Genomic DNA, 21,590 nt, shown 5'->3' on the forward strand with positions numbered 1-21,590 from the left:
ATGTTTAGTGGAGTGTTAGAAACAGAAAGCTGGTGATTTAAACACGGTACCTGAGAACCAGAAGAAACTACCCAGGGCCAGGCATGGTGTCTCATGCCTATAATCCTAGCACTTTGGGAGGCCAAGATGGGAGGATTTCTTGAGGTCAAGAATTCAAGACCAGCCTGGTGAACAGAGCAAGACTGTCTCCAAAAAATACAAATAAATAAAAAGAAGAAGAAATGACCAAGGGAGCTAGCCAGGGAAAAACTTATATTTAAGATTCAGCAAGACATGTTCAATCCTGATAACCTGCAATTTCACAGTCAGGTTTCTGTCCCAGAGAAACAAAATAACAAGTGCACAAGAAAGTGCATGAAGGGTGTTCACAGCAGCATCGTCTGTCTTGGTGAAAGGCTGGGTCAGGGAGGAGCAGGCAAATAAACCATTAAATATCCACGTTGTGCAATAGTTACAAATTAAGTAGATCAAAGGTATTGACACAGACAGATCTGCAGAACATACAGTGGATGAGAAAAGCAATTTGTAGTGCAATGATAATGTATAATACTACTTATGAAAAAAGAAAAGACAAATGCTGTCACATATATCTTTTAAATGATGTATGTGTAGGCATAGAGAAAATTCTGAAAGGCTAAACCCATGCTAATTGTGCTAAAGAGGAGGAGTTGGGGCAAACATGGAGAGCAGAAAGGGTTAAATGGGATTTTAGCATAGTTGTCAGGTTTTAATTTTACAAGATTATAATCATCCATTACTTATATGAATAAAAATTCTCAAACTATTTTTAAAAAAGAAAGATTCAATGGGAAGAAGAAACAATGGATAGACAGGAATATATTCCAAGACTCTAGCTAGGACACACTGGAAACACTGGGAGAAGTTTCTGGAATGCAAGTTGGAGTACAGCACTGCACTCAGCAATGCTATAGAGACAGTGGCCAGCAGGATGAGTCCTGTGAGCTCGGCTGCTTGTCAAGGCCTTTCACTTACAGCCATCAACTCCTGTGTCCTTGAAAGGTCACCATGTCCCACCACTGCCTTTGAATAAGATGGAGATTTTCTGTTCTTTTCTGACTTGTAAACATCTTAAAGCATTTCATCAGTTTCTCGTATTTAGACATTCCCCTCCTTTCCCAGAAATACCACAGTGATGTTCTCAGTGTTCTCTTTCCAATCCTTCAAGCTGCGTTATGAAATCTACTTCTTCCCAGTCCAGCTCCAGCAAATATCTGACTCCTCTCTTGTTCTCCATTCAAAAAACTTCCAATTTGAGGTCATTTTTAAGAGCATTACTGTGGTGGTGGTGGTGGTGTTTATGGAATTTCTCATGGGACATACAGCATAGATGTGGCTAACACTGATTGAGCACAAAGGTGCAAGGCACTGCGCTAACTTCATAGGAATTATCTCAGTTCATCCTTTCAGCAACCCCAGTAGGTCAGCACTATTATAACCTGCATTTCACAGCTGGGACTCGGTGTGGCTGAGTGACCTAAGGTGGTAAGTGGGGGTAAGCTTGTGGTGGGTGACTCTGCATTTGTCTATGTGAGTTTGTCCTAAGTGATCAATAGGGGTGGGGACTGGACTAGGAACAACGTCTCAGGTATGCAAGGGGGTTCAGTTTACCAAATGCCTTTATGACCATTAATTCATTTGATGTCACCACAGTGCTTTAATGACAGGGGTCATTAGGGAAAATAATGAGATGAGTCAAGCTTTGTAATTCCCTTAAGTTGGTCAAGTCTGGGTGCATTAACTCACTATGTGGTCTTGAGCAACTCTGCAAGGAGAGGGAGCAAAGAGGACCCCCGTTGGCCCAGCTCTCTAAGGATCATCAAGTTCTTAGCGGCCACTCCTCCTGGTCTGGAAATTCTTGGCCAGGCACCCTCCTGTTCTCCAAACCCACCCATTCCAGGTAAACACTTAAGTGGCAGAGGAGCCAGGTTCCTGGGGTTAATAACCAGGCTGTTTATAGCCAGCAGCAGTCATGGGACAGGAAGCAGCCAGCTGGAAAGTCACGCTCCTTCTGAATGTTGAGGTTTCTAATAAACATTTCCCCACTGAGCCTTCTGGGGGATGAGGATGACTCTGGGCCCTTTGCCCTTGCTGGGGCAGAGCACCAAGGCTCCATATTCACTTTCTTCTCCTTTCTCCCAAATCTGGCTCTCTTCCACTTTCCTCCTTCCTCTCCTGCTCTGCTGTCATTCCTTCCCTTTCTTCGGTGGAAAGAGGATACATTTCACAGTAGACACACCTGATAACTCATCCCTCTGAGCCTCAGTTTCCTCCTTCGTAAAATGGGGTAATAAAGGACTTCATCTCAGGATGTATGGGAAAGTGCCTCGCACCGTGTTAGGCACACACAGTGGACATTTAAAACATATCGGTCATCCCTTTCCCACTCCGCCCTATCCCTTTGCCCTAATCCAGGCCACTGCCCTGTTTTCTTTCTACTTTCCTGCTCCAGCCCTGCTCCTGTCATCACCCTGGCAACTTCCACCCCACCGACTGTGCTGCTGCTGCCTGGGAAGGTGGATGAAGAAGCCAGGCTTAATTCAGAAGAGGGCTGACCACTGCGGGGCTTGCCTGGCCTTGGCACTTCCTCACAAGACCACACCCAAGGCCTCTCTGCTTTTAGTAAATAGCCCATGGGAACGGGGGTGGAGGGAGGATGTAGAATGGGAGAGGCCAAGGTATTTTAACTTTTGGCTTATATTTGCCCTTAATCTAGCTCTTCCAGTGGCTTACTGGTCAGAGATCATTGTGTAAATTGCTGTGTGACTTTGGGCAAGTTGCCTTCACCCTCTGGGCTTCAGCAAGTGTGAGAAGGAAGTAAAGAGTAGAAGCTGAGTAAAAGTGCAGGTCTTGGAACCAGACTGTCTGAGATGAAACCCCATCACCACCACTTACTAGCTTGGATTACATAACTTCTCAGTGCCTCAGTTTCCTCAACTATAAAATGGAATTTATAGCGTACCTAATTTATAAAATCACTTTTTAAAATAGTATACCTAATTTATACAACCACTTTTAAAAGCACTTAGAATAGCCGGGCACAGTGGCTCAAGCCTGTAATCCTAGCACTTTGGGAGGCCGAGGCGGGTGGATCACGAGGTCAAGAGATCGAGACCATCCTGGTCAACATGGTGAAACCCCGTCTCTACTAAAAATACAAAAAATTAGCTGGGCATGGTGGTGCGTGCCTGTAATCCCAGCTACTCAGGAGGCTGAGACAGGAGAATTGCCTGAACCCAGGAGGCGGAGGTTGCGGTGAGCTGAGATTGCGCCATTGCACTCCAGCCTGGGTAACAAGAGCGAAACTCCGTCAAAAAAAAAAAAAAAAAAAAAAAAAAAAAAAAAAAAAAAAGCACTTAGAATAGAGCCTAGCCCATAGTTGGTACTAAGTTAATCTCAGCTATTATATGCAAATGGAGAGATAGAACAGGGGTATGTGTGCATGAGGGGAGAGCTGGACATTCTCCGAGGGTATTCTAAAGTCCTGAAAACTCACATTTCTCCTCTTTTGATAAGAACAGGGCAGAATGTTGAACACAAAGTACTTACAGTACTTCTCTCAGGGAGACCATAGAAACTTGTCAAAGACTTTCAAAGCCAGATGGACCCCTTAGGTAGAGGTCATCTGGTGCAACTTGTCATGGTACAGTAAGAACAGGGTGGACCAGAGAGATTCGGACTTATCTGGGACCACAGAGCTTTTGATGAGTTATAGAATTGCAGGTGGTGCATTGCAAGGAAGGGAGGTACTTTAAGGGGACACTGGGATGGGCTGCCAGGGGGCTGGTGGGATGCTGGAGGTCAGATTCCCAGGCTCCATGACCTCCCCAGGATTCTTAGTTCAGCACCTACCCCATGACTAAAGTACTGAGGTCACCACTGGCATTTTTAATAATTATAACCATGTAATGAGGAGGGACTATATCCCAAGCACTGCACCCGACGCTTTCACATGCATTACTTAGTCCACATAAAATCCCCTTGACAGATGAGGAAACATGCCTTGCACAAACTGCAACAATTAGAAAGGGGCAGAGCTGGGATTTTAATCCAGGTTTCTCTGATACCAAAACCAGGGTTCTCATATAACACTCTTTTCATGTTTCCCAGAGTGTAGTTTGAGCCCACGACCTCAATAAATAAGGAACTTGTACTTGTCTGAGTGAGCTGGCCAAGCAGATCTTGTATTTGTCTGACTGGACTGGCCAAGCACGTAACACTAGTGAATCAGCTGGGTCCCAGTAACCTTCCCAGTTCTTTTTGTTTTTTGAGACGGAGTCTCACTCTGTCACCAGGCTGGAGTGCAGTAGCATGATCTTGGCTCACTGCAACCTCTGCCTCCTGGGTTCAAGAAATTCTCCTGCCTCAGCCTCCAGAGTAGCTGGGATTACAGGCGTGCACCACCACGCCCAGCTATTTTTTTTTTTTTTGTATTTTTAGTAGAGACGGGGTCTCACCGTGTTAGCCGGGATGATCTCAATCTCCTGACCTCATGATCCATCTGCCGCGGGCTCCCAAAGTGCTGGGATTACAGCCATGAGCCACCGCGCCCGGCCGACCTTTCCAGTTCTTTCCACCCTGGCCCACAAGCCACGATGAGAGACCAGGCCCTGTGTAGGAGAGTTTTCTTCCAGGGACCCTGCCTCTATGCTCTCTGTTCCCACTGTCGATTGGAGAGGCAGTGACTGCTTTTGGAACAGGCAGGGGAGGAAGGCTTAGAGCCTGTGGTGACACTTCCGGCTGCTGGTCCTGACCTGCCTAGGCTTCAGCCAGGGCCCTGACTTGAATGGGAGGAGCAGGAACAATGGAAAGTGGTAGGAGAAGCAAGAAACCAGGTAAGGTGAAAAAGAACATTTCCCTTCCCAAAATATGAAGTTTATAGTTGTGAATTTGTCAACTTAATATAGTATAAGAAGCATGGGGTTTAATACAGTCTTCCGCCCCATGAGGGCAGGAACCACATCTGCTGTATTCACTACCATATGCTTAGTGCCCCACCCAAGGCCTGCCTAGAGCCAGTGCTCAATAAATAAACACATGGAAAATGAATGAAAAAAAAAAAGGATGGACATAAGGAAGAGCACTGAAACCTGATTCAGAAAACCAGCATTACAGTTTTTAGCTTCATGGTTCACTGCAACCCTTAGGCGAGTCATTTTGGCTCTGTAAGCCTCAGTTTCCACATGTGTAAAATAGATACCACGGCGATTCCTACTATACAGGGCTTTGAAATCACAGAGTTCGGTAGCAGAAATATTTCCGTAAACACTGAGTGTCAAGCTGAAAATTGCATTTCTTCAGCGTGAGGCTGGCTTTAGCAACCTATGCAAGAAGTCTTGCTGAACCAAGGCCAGGGGAAGGCCAGAGGTATTGTTCTAACAATGAGGATTAAGCCTGAGAGAGACTATAAATCTGCTTAGAGAACTGCAGCATTAGGAGCACACAATGGACCAGACAGGCATGACAGATGCTGTCTGCCCCAGAGAGGCTACGGCTCTGCTCATGCAAGGTGTCAGTTAGTACCAGCGGGCGCACAGATGGGCTTAAATCAGAAGATGTTACAGATTATCTAGTCCACACTGGACAATAGCTGGGTGAGGGGTTAAAGTCTGAGAGACAAAGACCCAGATATTCTAAGTCCCAGCTCAGTGCTGCTCCTTGCACACGATAATCAAAAGGGAGGGCGTGTGAGGGGGAATTTGAAGAGAAACAGATTGGACCAAGGAAAGAATGCCTCCCTGTAGCAACAGCTTAAAGGGGGCTTCAAAATAGGAGATATCTTGTTAAAGAAGGGGGAACGAGAGGTGGAAGTGGTTAAAAATAATGTCTTACATCTATGTGGCTTATGTTTCCAACTATGTCATGTAAAGTTATTGCATGCAAGGTGCTATGGTGGAGAGTACTGATGGGGCATCAGAAAGCCCATTTTCATTACCTCGCTCTGCCATGTACAAGCTCTGTGGCCTCAGTCAAAATGTCTCTCTGATCCTCCAATGTTCAAGTGAAGTGTGAGGCAATAGTGCCTACCCCCACAGACTGATCCTTGGGACCAAGTTAGGAAAGGGGTGTGGGGAGAGGCTGTATTCTCTGTAAAATGCGCTTCAAATGGGCAACATGGCGAGGCAGTCATAAGCCAGCACGTGAGGTAAACCATCACTTAGCCTTTCTTTTTTCTTTTCTTTTTTTTTTTTTTAGATGGAGTTTTGCTCTTGTTGTCCAGGCTGGAGTGCAATGGCAAGACTAAGAAGTAGACCAAAAACAAATTCTGCCCCAGGTGCCCTAAAGTATTTGGGGGTCCAATGTGAAGGCTAGGTTATTTCCCATGGACCACAGACCCCTTTAAAAAGGAACTTGGGCTGGGCACGGTGACTCACGTCTGTAATCCCAGCACTTTGGGAGGCCAAGGTGGGCGGATCACAGGGTCAGGAGATAGAGACCAGCCTGGCCAACACGGTCACACCCCATCTCTACTAAAGATACAAAAAATCAGCTGGGCATAGTGGCACATGCCTGTAATCCCAGCTACTTGGGAGGCTAAGGCAGGAGAATCCCTTGAACCCGGGAGGCGGAGGTTGCAGTAAACCGAGATTTCGCCATTGCACTCTAGCCTGGCAACAGAGCAAGACTCCGTCTAAAAAAAAATAAGGAACTTGATATCCTGAACTCAGTCAAGCATTCAGCTGCAGAGCCAGCACCCTGGACTCTTCTTCCCAGTCTGTCTCCCACCCTCACCTGTTCTTCACTTCCTGAAGGGAAGAGACAAAACTTAAGCCACTTCCCTCCCCATCAGGGCTGGGGGAGGAAGAAGCTTGTTCCTAAATGAAGACAAAGGGCAAGGCTTAAGGGACACTAGAGAATCTTTGTCCTTTTTTCTCATTCATTCGTTCCTTATTCATTATACAACTATTTATCAAGTACTCTCTATGTGCCTGATATTTTCCCAGGGACTGAGGTTACAGGAGAGAAAGTAAGACAGACATAGTCTCTGACCTCATGTCACTTACATTCTAATTGGGAGGAACATGTGATAGGCCATAAACAGGTAGATTTAAAAAATGAATGAGATCATTTAAAATCACAAAAAGCAATAACAGAATAATGAAGCAAAGTGATGGGGTAGGGAAGCTTCCTCTGTCTATTGTCCTTAGGACAAAGTCCAAAGCTGGAAAGGCTCCTCTCCACCTGCCCTTCTTTGCTTCTCCAGCCTTATCTCCTGTCACTTTTTACCTTAGACTTTCCATTTCAGCCACACAGGACGTGGAGTATCAAGGCTGGAAGAGGCCGACCAGCCTTTGATCCAGTGGTTCCCTCAGCCCCAATCACTCTTTCTCTTTGTCCCTACCTCTTCCTCTTTTTCTCTCTCACCCAACTAACCCCTTCTGCCCTTTCCCAGCTTACTCGTCACTCCTACTGGAAACTGGCCCTGCTCGTCTGGGTTAGGAATTCCTCTGTGCCACCTTCCCAATGACAGCATCCATCACCTGTGCAGCTGTGTTAGTTGGGTGTTGTCCCCTCGCCAGACTGTAAGAGCCTCGAGGGCAGGAGTCCTGTCTTATTCACTCGGAATCCTGAATCCTCAGTTGGCACAGTGCATAGCACATAGTAGGTGCTTAAAGAACAACTGTGGAATTAACTGACACTAAGTTTAGTACATTTAAGAGCTCAGCAAAGAGCTGGGCGCGGTGGCTCACATCTGTAATCCCAGCACTTTGGAAGGCCGGAGGTGGGCGGATCACCTGAGGTCAGGAGTTCAAAACTAGCCTGGCCAACACAGTGAAACCCCGTCTCTACTAAAAATACAAAAAAATTAGCTAAGCATGTTGGCAGGTACCTGTAATCCCCACTACTCAGGAGTCGGAGGCAGAAGAATCGCTTGAACCTGGGAGGTGGAGGTTGCAGTGAGCCAAGATTATGCCATTGTACTCCAGCCTGGGCAACAAGAGCAAAACTCTGTCAAAAAAAAAAAAAAAAAAAAGGCTCATCAATATGAGACTAAGGCACCTACAAGACAAGACATGGCTTTGGAGACAAAGAATAAATTGGAAGGAAAAGAATATAACAATTCCTCAGTCCTTTCTGGAGTCCACATTCTAGTGACTTTCAGCTCCACCTCTATCAGGCCTCCTACAAGGCTTCCCGGGCAGACTGAGCACAAATTATTGACCTCCATTCAACAACTGGGGAAGGTCATGCCTCAGAGAGGTGAACCTACTTCAGCTGAAGTTACCCAGCCAGGTGGTGGCAAAGTGTGTCCGAAGAAAGTTAGAGACAGAGACATCAGATCCAAGCCCTCCCTCTTGCAGGGGACGGGGTGGGGGTGGTAATCTGCAGACTCTGAACTAAGTGTTGTAGCTCATTTCAAACTCAGAATAACCATTTGAGGTAAACAGCCATAGCCGCCAAAAAAGGTAGACACATGATTTGCCCATGGTCTACCCTTCCCCTCTAACCCGACTGCTCCTGGGCAGGCTGTGCAGTTTGTACCAGCCCCACTCCAAGCATGCAATAGCCACACATCCCTATGGCCTGCTGGCTATATTGGCTTAGAGATTAATGGCAAGGGCTCTGAAGATAGTACATGCAAAGGCTAAAGATACTCCATCTGGGATGCTGATTCACCATGTTGATTTCTGATTAACCCCAGTTCCAGCAAGGCCTCTAAGATTTTAAGTTTATCTAGTGTTCCTTATGTAAGAGCATGTCCTTACCATAAATATTTCCCCTAGGTCAAAGCAACCTTAATATTATCACACTTCAGTCGTCCTACACATCCTTTAAATAGGGAAATCCCCCTTGCCTTATGCTTTACAAGCCCCGGGCTGAGGAGGGGTAACAGCTCAGGGATCCACCATCTCACTTCACAGTCACCTAAGGCTATGGCTTCTCTGTGTAAGTCCCTAATAACTGTTTCTGTCTGCGACATTGGGCATGTCAGCTTCTTTCTTCAGTTTCTCAACCTCCTCTGACTTTGGTGGCGGAGGGGTAGGTTTACAGAGACCTACTCACAGCAGAACAGTATGTGTGGGTCAGAATCCTGGTTCTGTCACTTACCAACTGCATAATCTTAAGCAAAGCTACTTAACCTCTCTGTGTATTAGTTTCTTTATTTGAAAATGGGGCCAATAATGTTAGCTACCTCATGAGGTTGCAGAGATTAATTAATGTAAGGCAGTACCTGGTATGGATAGGATATTGAGTGAATGCTGGCTGCTACTCTTTATGCTGAAGCTTGGTCCTTTGAGATCAACTTGCCCAACACCTTGCTCCATAAATGAGGAAGCTGCAGCCCAGAGTCTGGAAGGCACTAGTTTCACTAGCAAAGACTACAGCCACCCACCTCTCCTCTTGATGAACTCCCTGTCTTCTGGCTGGCCCTGAGATCGAATGTGCCAATTATTTAGGAAACTGGCAGCTGCAGGGCCCTACCTGGGTTATGCAATTTCTTCTTGACTGCAGAGCAAGGGCAACTGTTTGAGGTTGGCACTGAAGTGACGCAGGCTGGCCCTCACTTCTGCTTCCACCTAGGCTCATCGGTTGGAGTGGCTGATTCCATCTTTGAGTCCAGAATCTGAAGCGTTTACTCAGCAATAATAGGGCTGGCTTTCATTGTTAACTTTTTACAATCCTTTGAGATTATTAACTTGTGTTCTATCATCCTTGAAGACACAATACATCAGCACTTTTTTAAAAACTTCCTTTTGAGTCATCTTTGGTCTCTGCTCACCTACCAAATGGGTAAGTAGGAGCTCTCTGTAGAGGTCTCTAACAAATAGGATAAAGAGGTTCCGAGTGCTCACTTGTCTGGGATGCAGAAGACGGGTTCTCAGACTGGAAGCAAAACTAGCTTATGATTCCTCTATAACTTCTCTTTCCATCCCTTCCTTCCCATATTACCCAGTGCAAATCGTCTACTCTCCTTTGACAAGCCTACTCAGCATAACCCACACGTCTTGAATCTTACTAGAAGACGAAATCAGACCAGTCTTGCGGGCTCTACATTGTTAGAACATGCTGACTTGAAGCTTTCCTTAATCTACAAGCCAAATAGTGTTTCATTTGACATTAATTTATTTGATAGGTATGTATCAAGCCACTACTATGTATTAAGCTCTGTGCTGGTGCTGGTGTCTTTTTGGATCTTATAATTTAGTGCAGAAAACAAACAAGAAATGATGATAAAGTACAACAAAGGGTTGATGTAGAAAATGTCAAATACTCTAGGAACTATAGAAAACCAAGGGACCACCGTGAAACTCCTTCCTGAAGACGTGACATTAGTGGGACATGAAAAATGAGTGGGCCAGAACCAGTTAAAGGGAGACAACCTCTGTTCCAAGCAGAGGGAACAGCAGAGGTGAAACCTGGAGGTGAGGGAGAATGGCAGACTGCAAGAACTGAAAAATATCTGGACAGTGGAGGCAGAGAGAATATGGAGAGCGTGGCAAAAGATGAAGAAGCAGATGGATTTCGAGGGCATTGTCTGAAGTGCTAAGGAATTTGGACTTTAACCTGAGGGCAATCAGAGCAGCCTGTGGAGAACAATATCTTTCAAAACATAGGGTCTCTGAGAAGGAGTCAACCGAATGTATTTAAAAGGTTGTTGATGAAAAGATTGGGAAGTATTGTTTCATTCTCATTGTTTTCATTGTCATGCTCTTTGTGCCAATGGTTAGACCTCCTTTGAAGCTGACTGCAGCATGAAGGCCCTTCTTAATGGCAGGGCCGCCTCCCCCAGCCTCCCTACCGCACTGTGCAGGTCATCAGTTTTGTACGACTCAGGCTTTCACTATACCCTTAGGAATTAAGAATGAATGAAAAACGAAGAGCCACAGATACCACCACTGAGAGACTGTCAAAGACCCTTGTTTAATAGGTGGGCAATTGAGATCAGAGAAGGAAAGTGACTTTATTATTTTCTACAGCAATCCAGGGGTAGCATCTCAGGTCTCTGGCTCCTTCTCGTCTCCCCCAAAGAAACAGACCACCAAAGCTGGGACTAAGGTGAGACAAGTAAGATACAGAGGGTACAAAGCATAGAGAGATGCCCACTGCCAGGTGACAGCCTGCACTTGCGTGACCCTAGGTGCCTTCCCTTCGCTCACCCTGGTGGTCTCTGCTGGAAACACATTTGAGAGAAAGCACTTTAGCATCTCTCATGGTGTTAACATGTTGCTAGGGTCCTATTTTGAGGGTCACTAGATGCCTACTGATGCTAATGAACAATGGATTTCTGACAAACTGATGCGTACACAGATGTTTGTCTTTGGGTAAATACGAACCTCAAAAGACAACGGAACAACATGAAGAGGGCCTGAGATTGAGATTCTGGTCCCCTCCCTGCCCTCAGTTGGCTATGGGAACTTGGGTAAATTGCTCCTCATCTCTAGGCTTCAGTGAAATGAGGTGGCTGAACAAAACATATTGAGAACATACTGTGTGCCAGCCATTGTTCGTATGCTCCCAGGCTTTAACTCTTCTAAAGACCTGGCCTCTGAGGTTCCTTCAACTTCAACAGCTGTGGTTTGAGGTGAGAAGACTTTGCAGAGAATGTAAAACTTGAGAGAAATCTTCCACATTCCCATGGGGATGTTAATAGCTTTACTCATAGTAAAAGCATGTTTTCTCAAGGCATTTCTTGGTCAGAAGAAAGTTCAAGAAGGCACTTAATCCTAGGATTCACACTACCAAGCCTACAGCCAGGCCAACTGCCTCACAATAACCTTTAGAACATGTCTGAAGGCAGATTCTCAGCTTCTGCCCTTAGAGATTCTAATGCAGTGATTTCAAAGTGGGGTCCAGGAATCTGTATTAAAGGCTTCCCAGTTGACTCTGGTGGCCAGACAGATTTGAGACTGATTCCAACACATTCCCCAGCTGTGGACAGGATCATACTTAGACAGCCCAGCCCTAGAACTGTCTGGCTTGATCATAAGTGTTCCAAGCAGATTTTTTAAAAAATGTGATGAATAATTAACTCAGCAAATATTTAACATCTGTTGTGTGCTAGGCCCTGTGCCATTTGGTGATTATGGGCCCTCTTCTCAAAGGACCCCTGGTCTCAGTCTGCCACTTAGTTTAGAAACGAGTCATCTAGCCAGAGTCAGAAGGGCATTAGAGATCACTAACCAATCCCATCATTACATAGCTGGGGAAACTGAGGCCCAGAGAGGGAATGCGACATGTTAAAGACTACACAGGGAGCAAATTTATTTTCTGCTTCCAAACAAGGTGGTTTGGCCACAGATAGGCCAAGAAGAATACGGACAAGGCTGGCTGGGTTTCCCACTCAGTCTGTTACTATTAGGTTATTCCCTTTTTGTCCAATCACATTTCTGCGCATTTCCATGCCCTTCATAGAATCCAAGCCTAAAGACAGGCAGTTTTCCTTGAGTGTTTGGGTCTTCATTTCTGAAGATTCTCATGTCTAAATAAATCTGTTTGGCTTTTCTGTTGCTAACCGGTATTTTGCTACAGGCATGTCAGCTGTGACCCTGGCGATGGGGAGGAAAGGCACCACACCTTCTCTGTCCCTACGGTCCCAGTGCCCTACCCAGAATGGGGTTTTCGAAATCCCAGGACACCCACTCTTTGTTTCTTAAGCACTAAACCTACATACAGTTAGTGTTTCTGGAAATTTAACTTCAGATCTTGCTGAAATTTTAAACTCTCAACTTCCAGAGGACCATCGCGAGGTGTTTTTAAAAGCCACTGTAGGAGCAGGAAATGCTTCCCAGAATCGAGCCTTCTATCAGTTGTTGGGTGCTACTATCCCCCTTCTCCTGGTTATAATGTAGACCCCTGTGCCCGCCTTCATTCGCACTTTGGAGTCCAAAGAGGAAGGGACCGCCTCCCACGTCCACAGGGACCTGACTTCCACCTCTGCCCAGACTTGTTTATGTCAGTGTTGCCCCGGGCCGGGGAGGGGGAGCGGAGGGCGAGTCGTGCCCGCCCCTGAAATCCCAGCCGCCCAGCGATTGGCTGCAAAGGCCCAGGCCTGGCCGCGGATTGGTCACACCCGAGGGCTTGAAAGGTGTCTGGGAGCGCCGTACACCTCAGACGGACGGGGGCCGGGGATCAGGCAGCGGCTCAGGCGACCCTGAGCGCGCTCCCAGCCCGCCATGGCCCGGCTGCTGCAGGCGTCCTGCCTGCTCTCCCTGCTCCTGGCCGGCTTCGTCCCGCAGAGCCGGGGACAAGTGAAGTCGAAGGTGAGTGAGCCTCCGGGCCGGGGGCCAGGAGAACAGACCTAGCCCCTGGGTGTCCAGCGCTCAGTGCAATGCACCCCTCTTCTCAGGCTCCCCGCCAGGTGCGAGGGACGCCCTGAACCCCCGTGGCCGCCCCTCCGCCGCCGCGACCCCACCCCCGACCGTCGTCGTCTACAGTTCCATTTGTTGAAGAGCCGAGACCGGGTGCTTCAAGTGGGCGGAATGACTTGGGGAGGAAGGTCTCTCACTGCGAGCTCGCCCTTTCTCCCCACTGCCACCTCAGGGGTCGCCTTGCTACACCTCTGTCACCTCCGTGCCTGAGCCGCTCCCCTTCAATAGGGCCTGAGAGGGAGGGCGTCACAGAAAAAAATGCCTGGCGTCTGGGTGGGCTGTGGAAGTTCCCAGGGAGACAGACAGGGAGAAAGGGGAGAGGCAGCTGGGTGGTCCTGGTCTTTAAGAACTGGTGTGGGGGCTCTTCTAGCCCAAGAATGATACAGGCCACTTGGATTTAGGGCGTTGGTGGAAGAGGCAGAGATCTGTGCTAGAAAGTGCTCTGGAGTGACAGTGCAGAACACCCAGGACCCTGAGTCCTCACCTGTTCCTGGACCCCCGTTTATCCATCTGCAGTGGGGGAGCTTGGGGGTGGGAGTCCAGGGGCACAGTGAAGCTGAGGGCTTCAGACAGAATGTTTGGAGAAGCTGAAAAGCCACACGCTATTCTCTGAAATTTCCTGCTGTGGGGCAGCCTCACTACCCAGGACCCACCATCCTCCTTAGCCTGAGGAAACCTGGTAGAAAGCTGGGGACTGCAAATTCAGGAGAGGTAGAATTCTCTGGAGCCTCAGTCTATTTCCAGCAGGTGTGTGGCCCATACCTGGAGTGGGGATACTGAGGCCAGGAGTGGCATGACCCAGCATGCTTATCTCCTTGGACAGGATAGGATGTATTGGGTGGGCTCTGTAGACCTCTCCTCTTCCCAGGGAGTGGGAGTGGGTGGGGAAGGAGGCAGAAGCCAGGTGTAGGGGTAGACTCAAAGAGAGCGATTTCTGTCTCTAGCTCACACACATTTGCAAGCTCTGAGCTTGTTTCTAAAATCCTCTGGGTCTTCACTTTAATTAAGATCTTATGAGTCTAGGATTTCGTTTCCTATCCACTTCTCAGGAAGCCCATTGCAAGCCCTGGGTTCCTTCCATGTCACTCACCCCCTTTCTGTCCTCAGCCTAAATCCCATTAATCAGCCTCCTTGGACTCAGTCTACATGTATGCGAAGCCACTTCATCCAAGTCCCCTCCTTTTTAATCCATCCCTGTTCCTAATCCCCAACCCAGAAGACATTTTCCAGATCAGGAATGGGGTCGATTTTCAAGATTGAGGTTGCGGGTGGGGCATAGACAGGCCAGCACCATGGAGTCAGTCCCAACCTCTCAGTTTTGAGAGAGTCAAAGAAGGTACAATTGGGCCCTGCCTCAAGAAGGCTAGTGGTGAGAACGTGGACTCCATGAATAACTCATCGTAGCTATGTGTTCTCTGTAGAACTCTGAGGGACATGGGGGGATAAATGGACTCAGAGAGAATAGGATGGGTATGTTCTAAGAAAGTTTTAGGGTGAGATATGATCATATCACACGCAATCAGCCAGGACTTACTGGCTAATGAAAGCCTGGGCATACCCATCTCTGCTCCCAAGTTCTTTGAGTTGAGATGTCTTAGCTCTGGGTTAGGACCCAACCACTCACCTCACCCCCAACCCCAGAGTAAAGGGATAGGGTTAGGGGGGTATGTGGAGAATGCAATGGACAAAAGGCGACTCAGCCCCAGAGAGGTGTTTGCCTCCTCCCAATTCAAAGGGAGGGGCTAGGGAACAAATGGGGTCCTCCTCTTCTGGCTGCATCACCTCCCCAGTTCAGCTTCAGGCTGCCCAGGCTCCTTGTCCTTGCTCTACAAAAGGACTGCAGAAGCTGGAAAGAGTGACAGCTGGTGATATGCATGGGATCCTAGTAACCGCTGGTTTCTAGGTGACTAAACCTGGCAGAGAGAATCATGGAACCACATGCTGACAGAGGGAAAGGGCCCTTAAGACAGCCCTGAACCTGACTCCATCTTACAATGGAGGAGTCGGAGCCCCAGGAAAGGGGGTCACGTGGCATCAGAGACACAGCAAAGCCCAGCACTCAGGTCCCCTGCCTCCCAGACCACTTCTCACAGCATCATGTTGATAGGAGTGATAAGGTAGAGGAGAAAGACACAAGACCACAGACCCAGCCAGCCAGAGTCCTGGCTGAGTCCCCTGATCCAACTCTCAAGCCATGGGAACCCTCCTATCTTGTCCAGCTCTGGGAGGACTGAGGCACCATCATGGCCTCTCACCTTTATGTCCTCCAGCCACTGTTTCAGGTGCAGTGCTCTGGGATTCCATGTGCCCAGAGGAGGGAAGGGGGCTCATGGAGGACTGAGTTGCAGTGATTAGTGGTGAGCACAGGTGTGCCTTCTCTACCCACAGCCCACCTTCTGACCCCCACTATCCCTTGAATGGGATTTCATTCCAAGAGACTCCATGCCTGTTTTGCTCTGCCAATAGACTCTCACAACTGTTTGGGGCAGCAGCATGCTTATCTCCCTGGACAGCATATGCCCAGACGGTGAAAGTGTCTTGCTCAGGGCCACTTAGCCAGCAAAATATAGAACCTAATGAAATAGAGTTCTCCTTGCCACACCCCCAACCTGAAACTGTGCCCAGAAGCTGGTCCTTCTGTTTACAAGATCCCATTATTTGGACAATCTGTCATCTTTTTTTTTTCCTCCATGTCTCAGAGTTCATTTTTGGATCAGGGCAGAGTTAAAAAAGTGGAGAGGCTATGGAGATGCCTGGCTTTCTAGCCACTAGACCTTTGTGGCTGTCTAGGTTGTATTTGTTGTGCCCCACCTTGTCTGCATTTTAAAGTGGAACTGGCCGTGGCTGGGAATAAGAAGGTCCAGGGACAGGAGGAATGTTGCCTCAAATACCCACCAAAAGTCACAGGGTGTGGAATATAAGACTCGTGTAAAGCAGGAAGTTCGTACCCAGAGCCAAGAAGAGAGCTTGCAGCTGCCAGGGAATGGCCTGGTGGAGGAAGCGCAGCCCCGCCCGGCTCAGCAGGCCTGCTTCAGGACACAGCCAGCTCTTGTGCACCCTGCTGGGGCCAGGCCCTGCCAGCATGGGTCACTCCCTTCACCTGGTTAGGCCCAGGTACCGAGTTCTCCAGAATTGAGGGGAAGAGAGGGTGTGAATTTGCTTCTCTTAACTCCAGCCACCTGTCTCTGCCCTCTCCTGGTCTATAATGCTACTTTGCATTCCATTTGTTTATTGTCTGCCCACCTCTCAAAGGATATCAGGGCCACAAAGGACCTTAAAGACCACCCTGTACAATGATTTCAAGGTTTTTCCTTTCCCATCACAACAAGCCCACCTGCCGAATTGTGTCAATGATGCAATGACATCCTTTCAAGAGTAGTCTCAGAGTCTTGTTGTTTGTGTCAGGGATGAGGTAGGGGCAGAGTAAGCTCATAGGAGATATCCTACTAGCCAGCAGTGACCTCATTCCCCCCTCCCCCACTGATCATGATCCTATCAAGCCATCATGGTTGACCTGGTTGAAGAGCTGATTCAGTTCAAGGTTCTTATTTTATAAATGAGGAAACTCAGGTCCGAAGAAAAGAAAGGGCCAGTCCAAGACCACACAGGGAGTTAATGGCAGAGGGACGTGGAGCCCGGGTCTCCCAGCCCACGGTCCATTGCACTCTGCCCCTCCTTGTCCTGGAGGCTGATGTGAGCAGCAGCTGGGGAGGGAGGAAGGCATAAGGGTTGTCACCAACCTGCTCACAGACACAGAACATTCACACGTGCAGGTACTGCTGCTTTTCCCTACCTCACCACAGGCCTTTCCCCCACGCCTGCTTCCCTGTTTGGTAACAACAGCCTCATCTTTCCAGTCCTCCAGATTGGGAGCCCCCGAATCGCCATGTCCATACTGCCTCTTCCTTCTTTCCGTTCAGTTTTTCCTTCACACTGGCCTAGCCCAGGCTCTAATCCTCACTTGCCTGGATTATTGCCACAGCCATCCTACCCGTCTCCATCAGCCCCTCCAGGAACCCAGCTATGAGCTTTAGGGTAGTCTCTCTCAGCGCTCCATAAATGTTCTGAAGTTGACATGTGATGTGGAGTAATTTGCAAAAGAAGCCATTCTCCAGGGTTCCGTAGCACTCACTTATTAAGTGCTTAGTCGTAATAAGTACTTATTAAGCACTTAATATTAATAAATGCTTATTAGGCACTTAATATTAAGTGCCTAATAAGCACTCATTAAGTGCTTTCAGAATCATTAGGAATTAGGAATACATAAGGAATTAGGAGACCTCAGTGCTGGTCCAGTTCCAATTCTTGGTGATGATTTTGAGATTCTTGCTGAGAATGTCACTCTCTCTGTTGGGATCTTTCGTTATTTTGAAAATGGAGATGTCCAAGTTCCCTTCCAGCTCTACCTGCTCCTTCTATGGCCTTTCTGTGTTCCAGGTGGACTGCCATGGCGGCATGAGCGGCACCATTTATGAGTACGGAGCCCTCACCATCAGTGGGGAGGAGTACGTCCCCTTCAAGCAGTTTGCTGGCAAATACCTCCTCTTTGTCAACGTAGCCAGCTACTGAGGCCTGACGGGCCAGTACATTGGTAAGAGCCCACCCTTCCTCCCTGCTTTATTTGGGGCTGTACGGCATATTTCAATCACAGGCGCTTTTCTGGTGCATGGCGGGTCGAGGGGAGGGTGGTAGCAATCATGAGAGTCCAAGTGCCTTTTCCCAGCTCCACTGTGCTCCACAGTTTTGCGAAGATGATTAGATAACTTGAGGTCTGATTGCCTTTGGACCTTTTCTAGGAGATTCCCCATATACTTCATCTCCGGGCCACCCTAAAGGCAGAGGGATGGTTTGTGCTTAGAGCTCCTTTTGGCTGGAGCACGAGATGGTAACTGGAGCTCCATCTTGCTGAGAATGTCTCATCTTCCCTCAGCCCCATCTGCTTTGCCGCTTCTCTTGGCAGATCTCTGGAAAGCAGGCAACTGCCTCGAGGCCCCAGAGTGTATGCGTAGTGTAGCAGGATGAAGGGGAAGGCTATACTTCTAATCCTCACTCTAAAATAAACTTTGAAGATGATCTAGTTTGGCCTTCCCCTCTTCTCAGTTTACAGATAGGAAACCAAGGCTCAGAGTGAAGACGCAACTTAAGCAGGGTCACAAAGCTATTAGTGGCAGAATGGGGCATTTGGCCCAGGTTTCATGATCCCCTGATATGCTTACTTCTTTCTCCCTAGCTGTAGTAGAGCGCAGAGGCTGAGGGAACAGGTAGCCAAAGGCATGTGAGTGCACCCAGGGGAAAATGCTTTGGTGCTGAGCAGTCTGCTGGCAGGGGTCAGGGAGGCAAGGGCAATCTGGCCCTCCATGCTCTGCCTGTCAATCACAGGCAAATTCCTGGAAGTGAAAGGACAGCGGGGCGCATGGCCCAGTGGCCATGAGTGCTCTGTCTGGAATGCGTCTCTGTAGCCTTGAAACAGAACAGAGTGCATTTGGGCAAGAGATGGGGCAGGTGCTACTGCAAGAGAGGCCAGGGGACACTGAAGAAACTGGGGACCTGGGCCAGGCCCTCATCAGTGTTCCTAATTTGCCAAAGATTACGGGAAAATTGTAATCCCACCCAGCCTCAAAGAAGTTCTCTGCCTTCTATCCAGGGTTGGATAGTTCTTGCTCCAGGAAACTCAATCCTGAGGGCCTTAAATGAGTGCTCCACCAACTGGCCCAGGTGGAGGGCCTTGGCAATTGGTAGGTGACTGACAACTGATTTGGGGAAGGGTGTTATTCTTTTCCCCAAAACCTCTAATCCATCCAGATTAGAGTCAAGAGGATAGGACCTGAGTCCCAGCATTGCCATGAACTCACTTGTGATCTTGGGCAAGTCCCTCCCTTTCTTGGACCTCAGTAGTTTCAGCTGCACAGTGGGAGAGCCGGGGAGTGGTATGGATGAGACAGGGCTCCTCACCAGATACTCCCATGTCCGCTCTTTTTCTTTGGCCCAGAACTGAATGCACTACAGGAAGAGCTTGCACCATTTGGTCTGGTCGTTCTGGGCTTTCCCTGCAACCAATTTGGAAAACAGGAACCAGGAGAGAACTCGGAGATCCTCCCCAGCCTCAAGTGAGTGCTCACTCAGCATTCTAAGAAAGCTCCTTTCACAGAACCCACGTGTCTTGAATCAGCCCCAGTTCTTGGTGGACATTTATTAGCCACCAAGAACCACTCTCCTTTGGACAGGGACGACTGGTTGTGATGTACCTCCCAGGGGAGCACCGAGGTGGGGGGGACACTGAGAAGGGACCAGGTGGGAAAAGAAGATTGAGGATTCATGTTATGCCTACCCCCCTGCAGTTCGCTGGCTTCTGCTGCCCACCTTGGAATAAATCCAGACTCCCAACCCTTCCTCCCTGTTCTGTCCCTTCCTCTCATTTCTGAGGCCTGTGCCCATCTCCTTGGGACCCACCTAAGAACATTCCTCAACAGGTATGTCCGACCAGGTGGGGGCTTTGTCCCCAATTTCCAGCTGTTTGAGAAAGGGGATGTGAATGGAGAGAAAGAGCAGAAATTCTACACTTTCCTAAAGGTGAGTGAGCTGCCACCTGTTTTGGCAGAGGCTGCAGCCCCTCCTGGCTCCAGCCCACACTGTCAAGGTCCATGCCACCTCCCCTGCTCCTGGGCTCTTGGGGAATTTCTTGGTATCTATCGTTCCAGCCAGAGGGCTCTGCAGACGCTGCCTAGGGTCCCATCAGCCCATTTTACAGGAAAGGCCCAGAAGGAGGACCCAGAGTAACACGCTGAGGGTCTCACAATCTTCTAGAGCCACAGCTGATGCTGGCAGTCAGTCTTCTAGCTGTTTGCTCAGGGCCAGGCTGTTCTCCCACCCCAGGAAGGCCTGGGGAGGAAGAGGGTTTCCGGGGGGGCCCCAAGCAAGGTTGACACTCCTTTCATCCCTGCTCTAGAACTCCTGTCCTCCCACCTCGGAGCTCGTGGGTACATCTGACCGCCTCTTCTGGGAACCTATGAAGGTCCATGACATCCGCTGGAACTTTGAGAAGTTCCTGGTGGGGCCAGATGGTATACCCATTATGCGCTGGCACCACCGGACCACGGTCAGCAACGTTAAGATGGACATCCTGTTATACATGAGGCACCGGCAGGCAGCCCAGGAGGTCAAGAGGAAGTAACTGAAGCCCGTCTCATCCCATGTCCACCAAGTAGGGGAGGGACTTTGTTCAGGAAGGAATCTGTGTCTCCAGCCACACTATCTGTCCACCACAGACCCCTTTCCTATCACTCAAGGCCCCAGCCAGGTACAAATGGATGCATACAGTCGTATGTCTGTACTGCCAGGCATGTGGGTGTGGGTGCATGTGGGTATTCACTTGCCTACAGGCATGCATGACCGTGTGTGTGTGTGTGTGCATGGGTGAACAGCCACATGCCTACCTGTATGTCTATCTGGGAATGTCTGTCCATCTCTGTGCCTGCAGCTGTGTGCTGTGTAGTGCTGGAGAATAACACCCCTTTCTCTCCAGTTCTCCATTCCAATGATAATAGTTCACTTACACCTAAACCCAAAGGAAAAACCAGCTCTAGGTCCAATTGTTCTGCTCCAATACCTCAACCTTGGGGCCAGCATCTCCCACTGCCTCCAAATATTAGTAACTACCACTGACATCCCCAGAAGTTTCTGGGTCTACCACACTGCCCAAACCCCCCTCCTCCTTCCTGAAGGGCCCTCCCAAGGCTACATCCCCACCCCGCAGTTCTCCCTGAGATCAGCCAAGGCAGATGTGAGAGCGAGGGCCACGTACCCATGTCAGGGGTGGCATCTTCATGAGGGAGGGGCCCGAAGCCCTTGTGGGCGGGCCTCCCCTGAGCCTGTCTAAGGGGCCAGCCCTTAGTGCATTCAGGTTAAGCCCCTGGGCAGGGATGCCACCTCCGCTCCTTCAGAGGACGTGCCATCTCCCCTCACTGGTCCATTGGCATGAGACTCACCCCACCTGCCCAGTAAAAGCCTTTCTGCAGCAGCTGAGCCTATGTGTGTGGTGCTTCTTCACTGGTGGCCACTCCCGCCTGGGGGGGGAGTGAGCAGAAGGTGGGGCAGGGTAAAGTGCAGAGGATGACAAAAGAACAAAAACAACAAAAACACTTTTTACAGTGGGTGCCAAAGTATTTGCGGTTTTTGCCATATGGCAAAATCCAAAGCTACATCCCCATCCCACAGTTCTCCCTGTGATCGGCCAAGGCAGATGTGAGAGCGAGGACCACA

The 21,590-nt window shown here is 48.8% G+C and overlaps 1 protein-coding gene across 1 annotated transcript; it reads left to right on the top strand.

Moving 5' to 3' along the window:
* Positions 1 to 12,900: 12,900 nt before the first annotated feature.
* On the top strand, positions 12,901 to 21,353 carry GPX3 (glutathione peroxidase 3). Its single transcript, XM_017515006.2, has 5 exons — positions 12,901 to 13,223; positions 17,769 to 17,922; positions 19,321 to 19,438; positions 19,802 to 19,901; positions 20,278 to 21,353. Exons 1-5 carry the CDS (start codon positions 13,137 to 13,139, stop codon positions 20,500 to 20,502), a joined length of 684 nt encoding a protein of 227 aa, XP_017370495.1. The 5' UTR covers positions 12,901 to 13,136; the 3' UTR covers positions 20,503 to 21,353.
* Positions 21,354 to 21,590: the final 237 nt, after the last annotated feature.

Source organism: Cebus imitator, unplaced genomic scaffold (genome assembly GCF_001604975.1).
Source record: "Cebus imitator isolate Cc_AM_T3 unplaced genomic scaffold, Cebus_imitator-1.0 Scaffold540, whole genome shotgun sequence".
NCBI classification, from domain to species: domain Eukaryota; kingdom Metazoa; phylum Chordata; class Mammalia; order Primates; family Cebidae; genus Cebus; species Cebus imitator.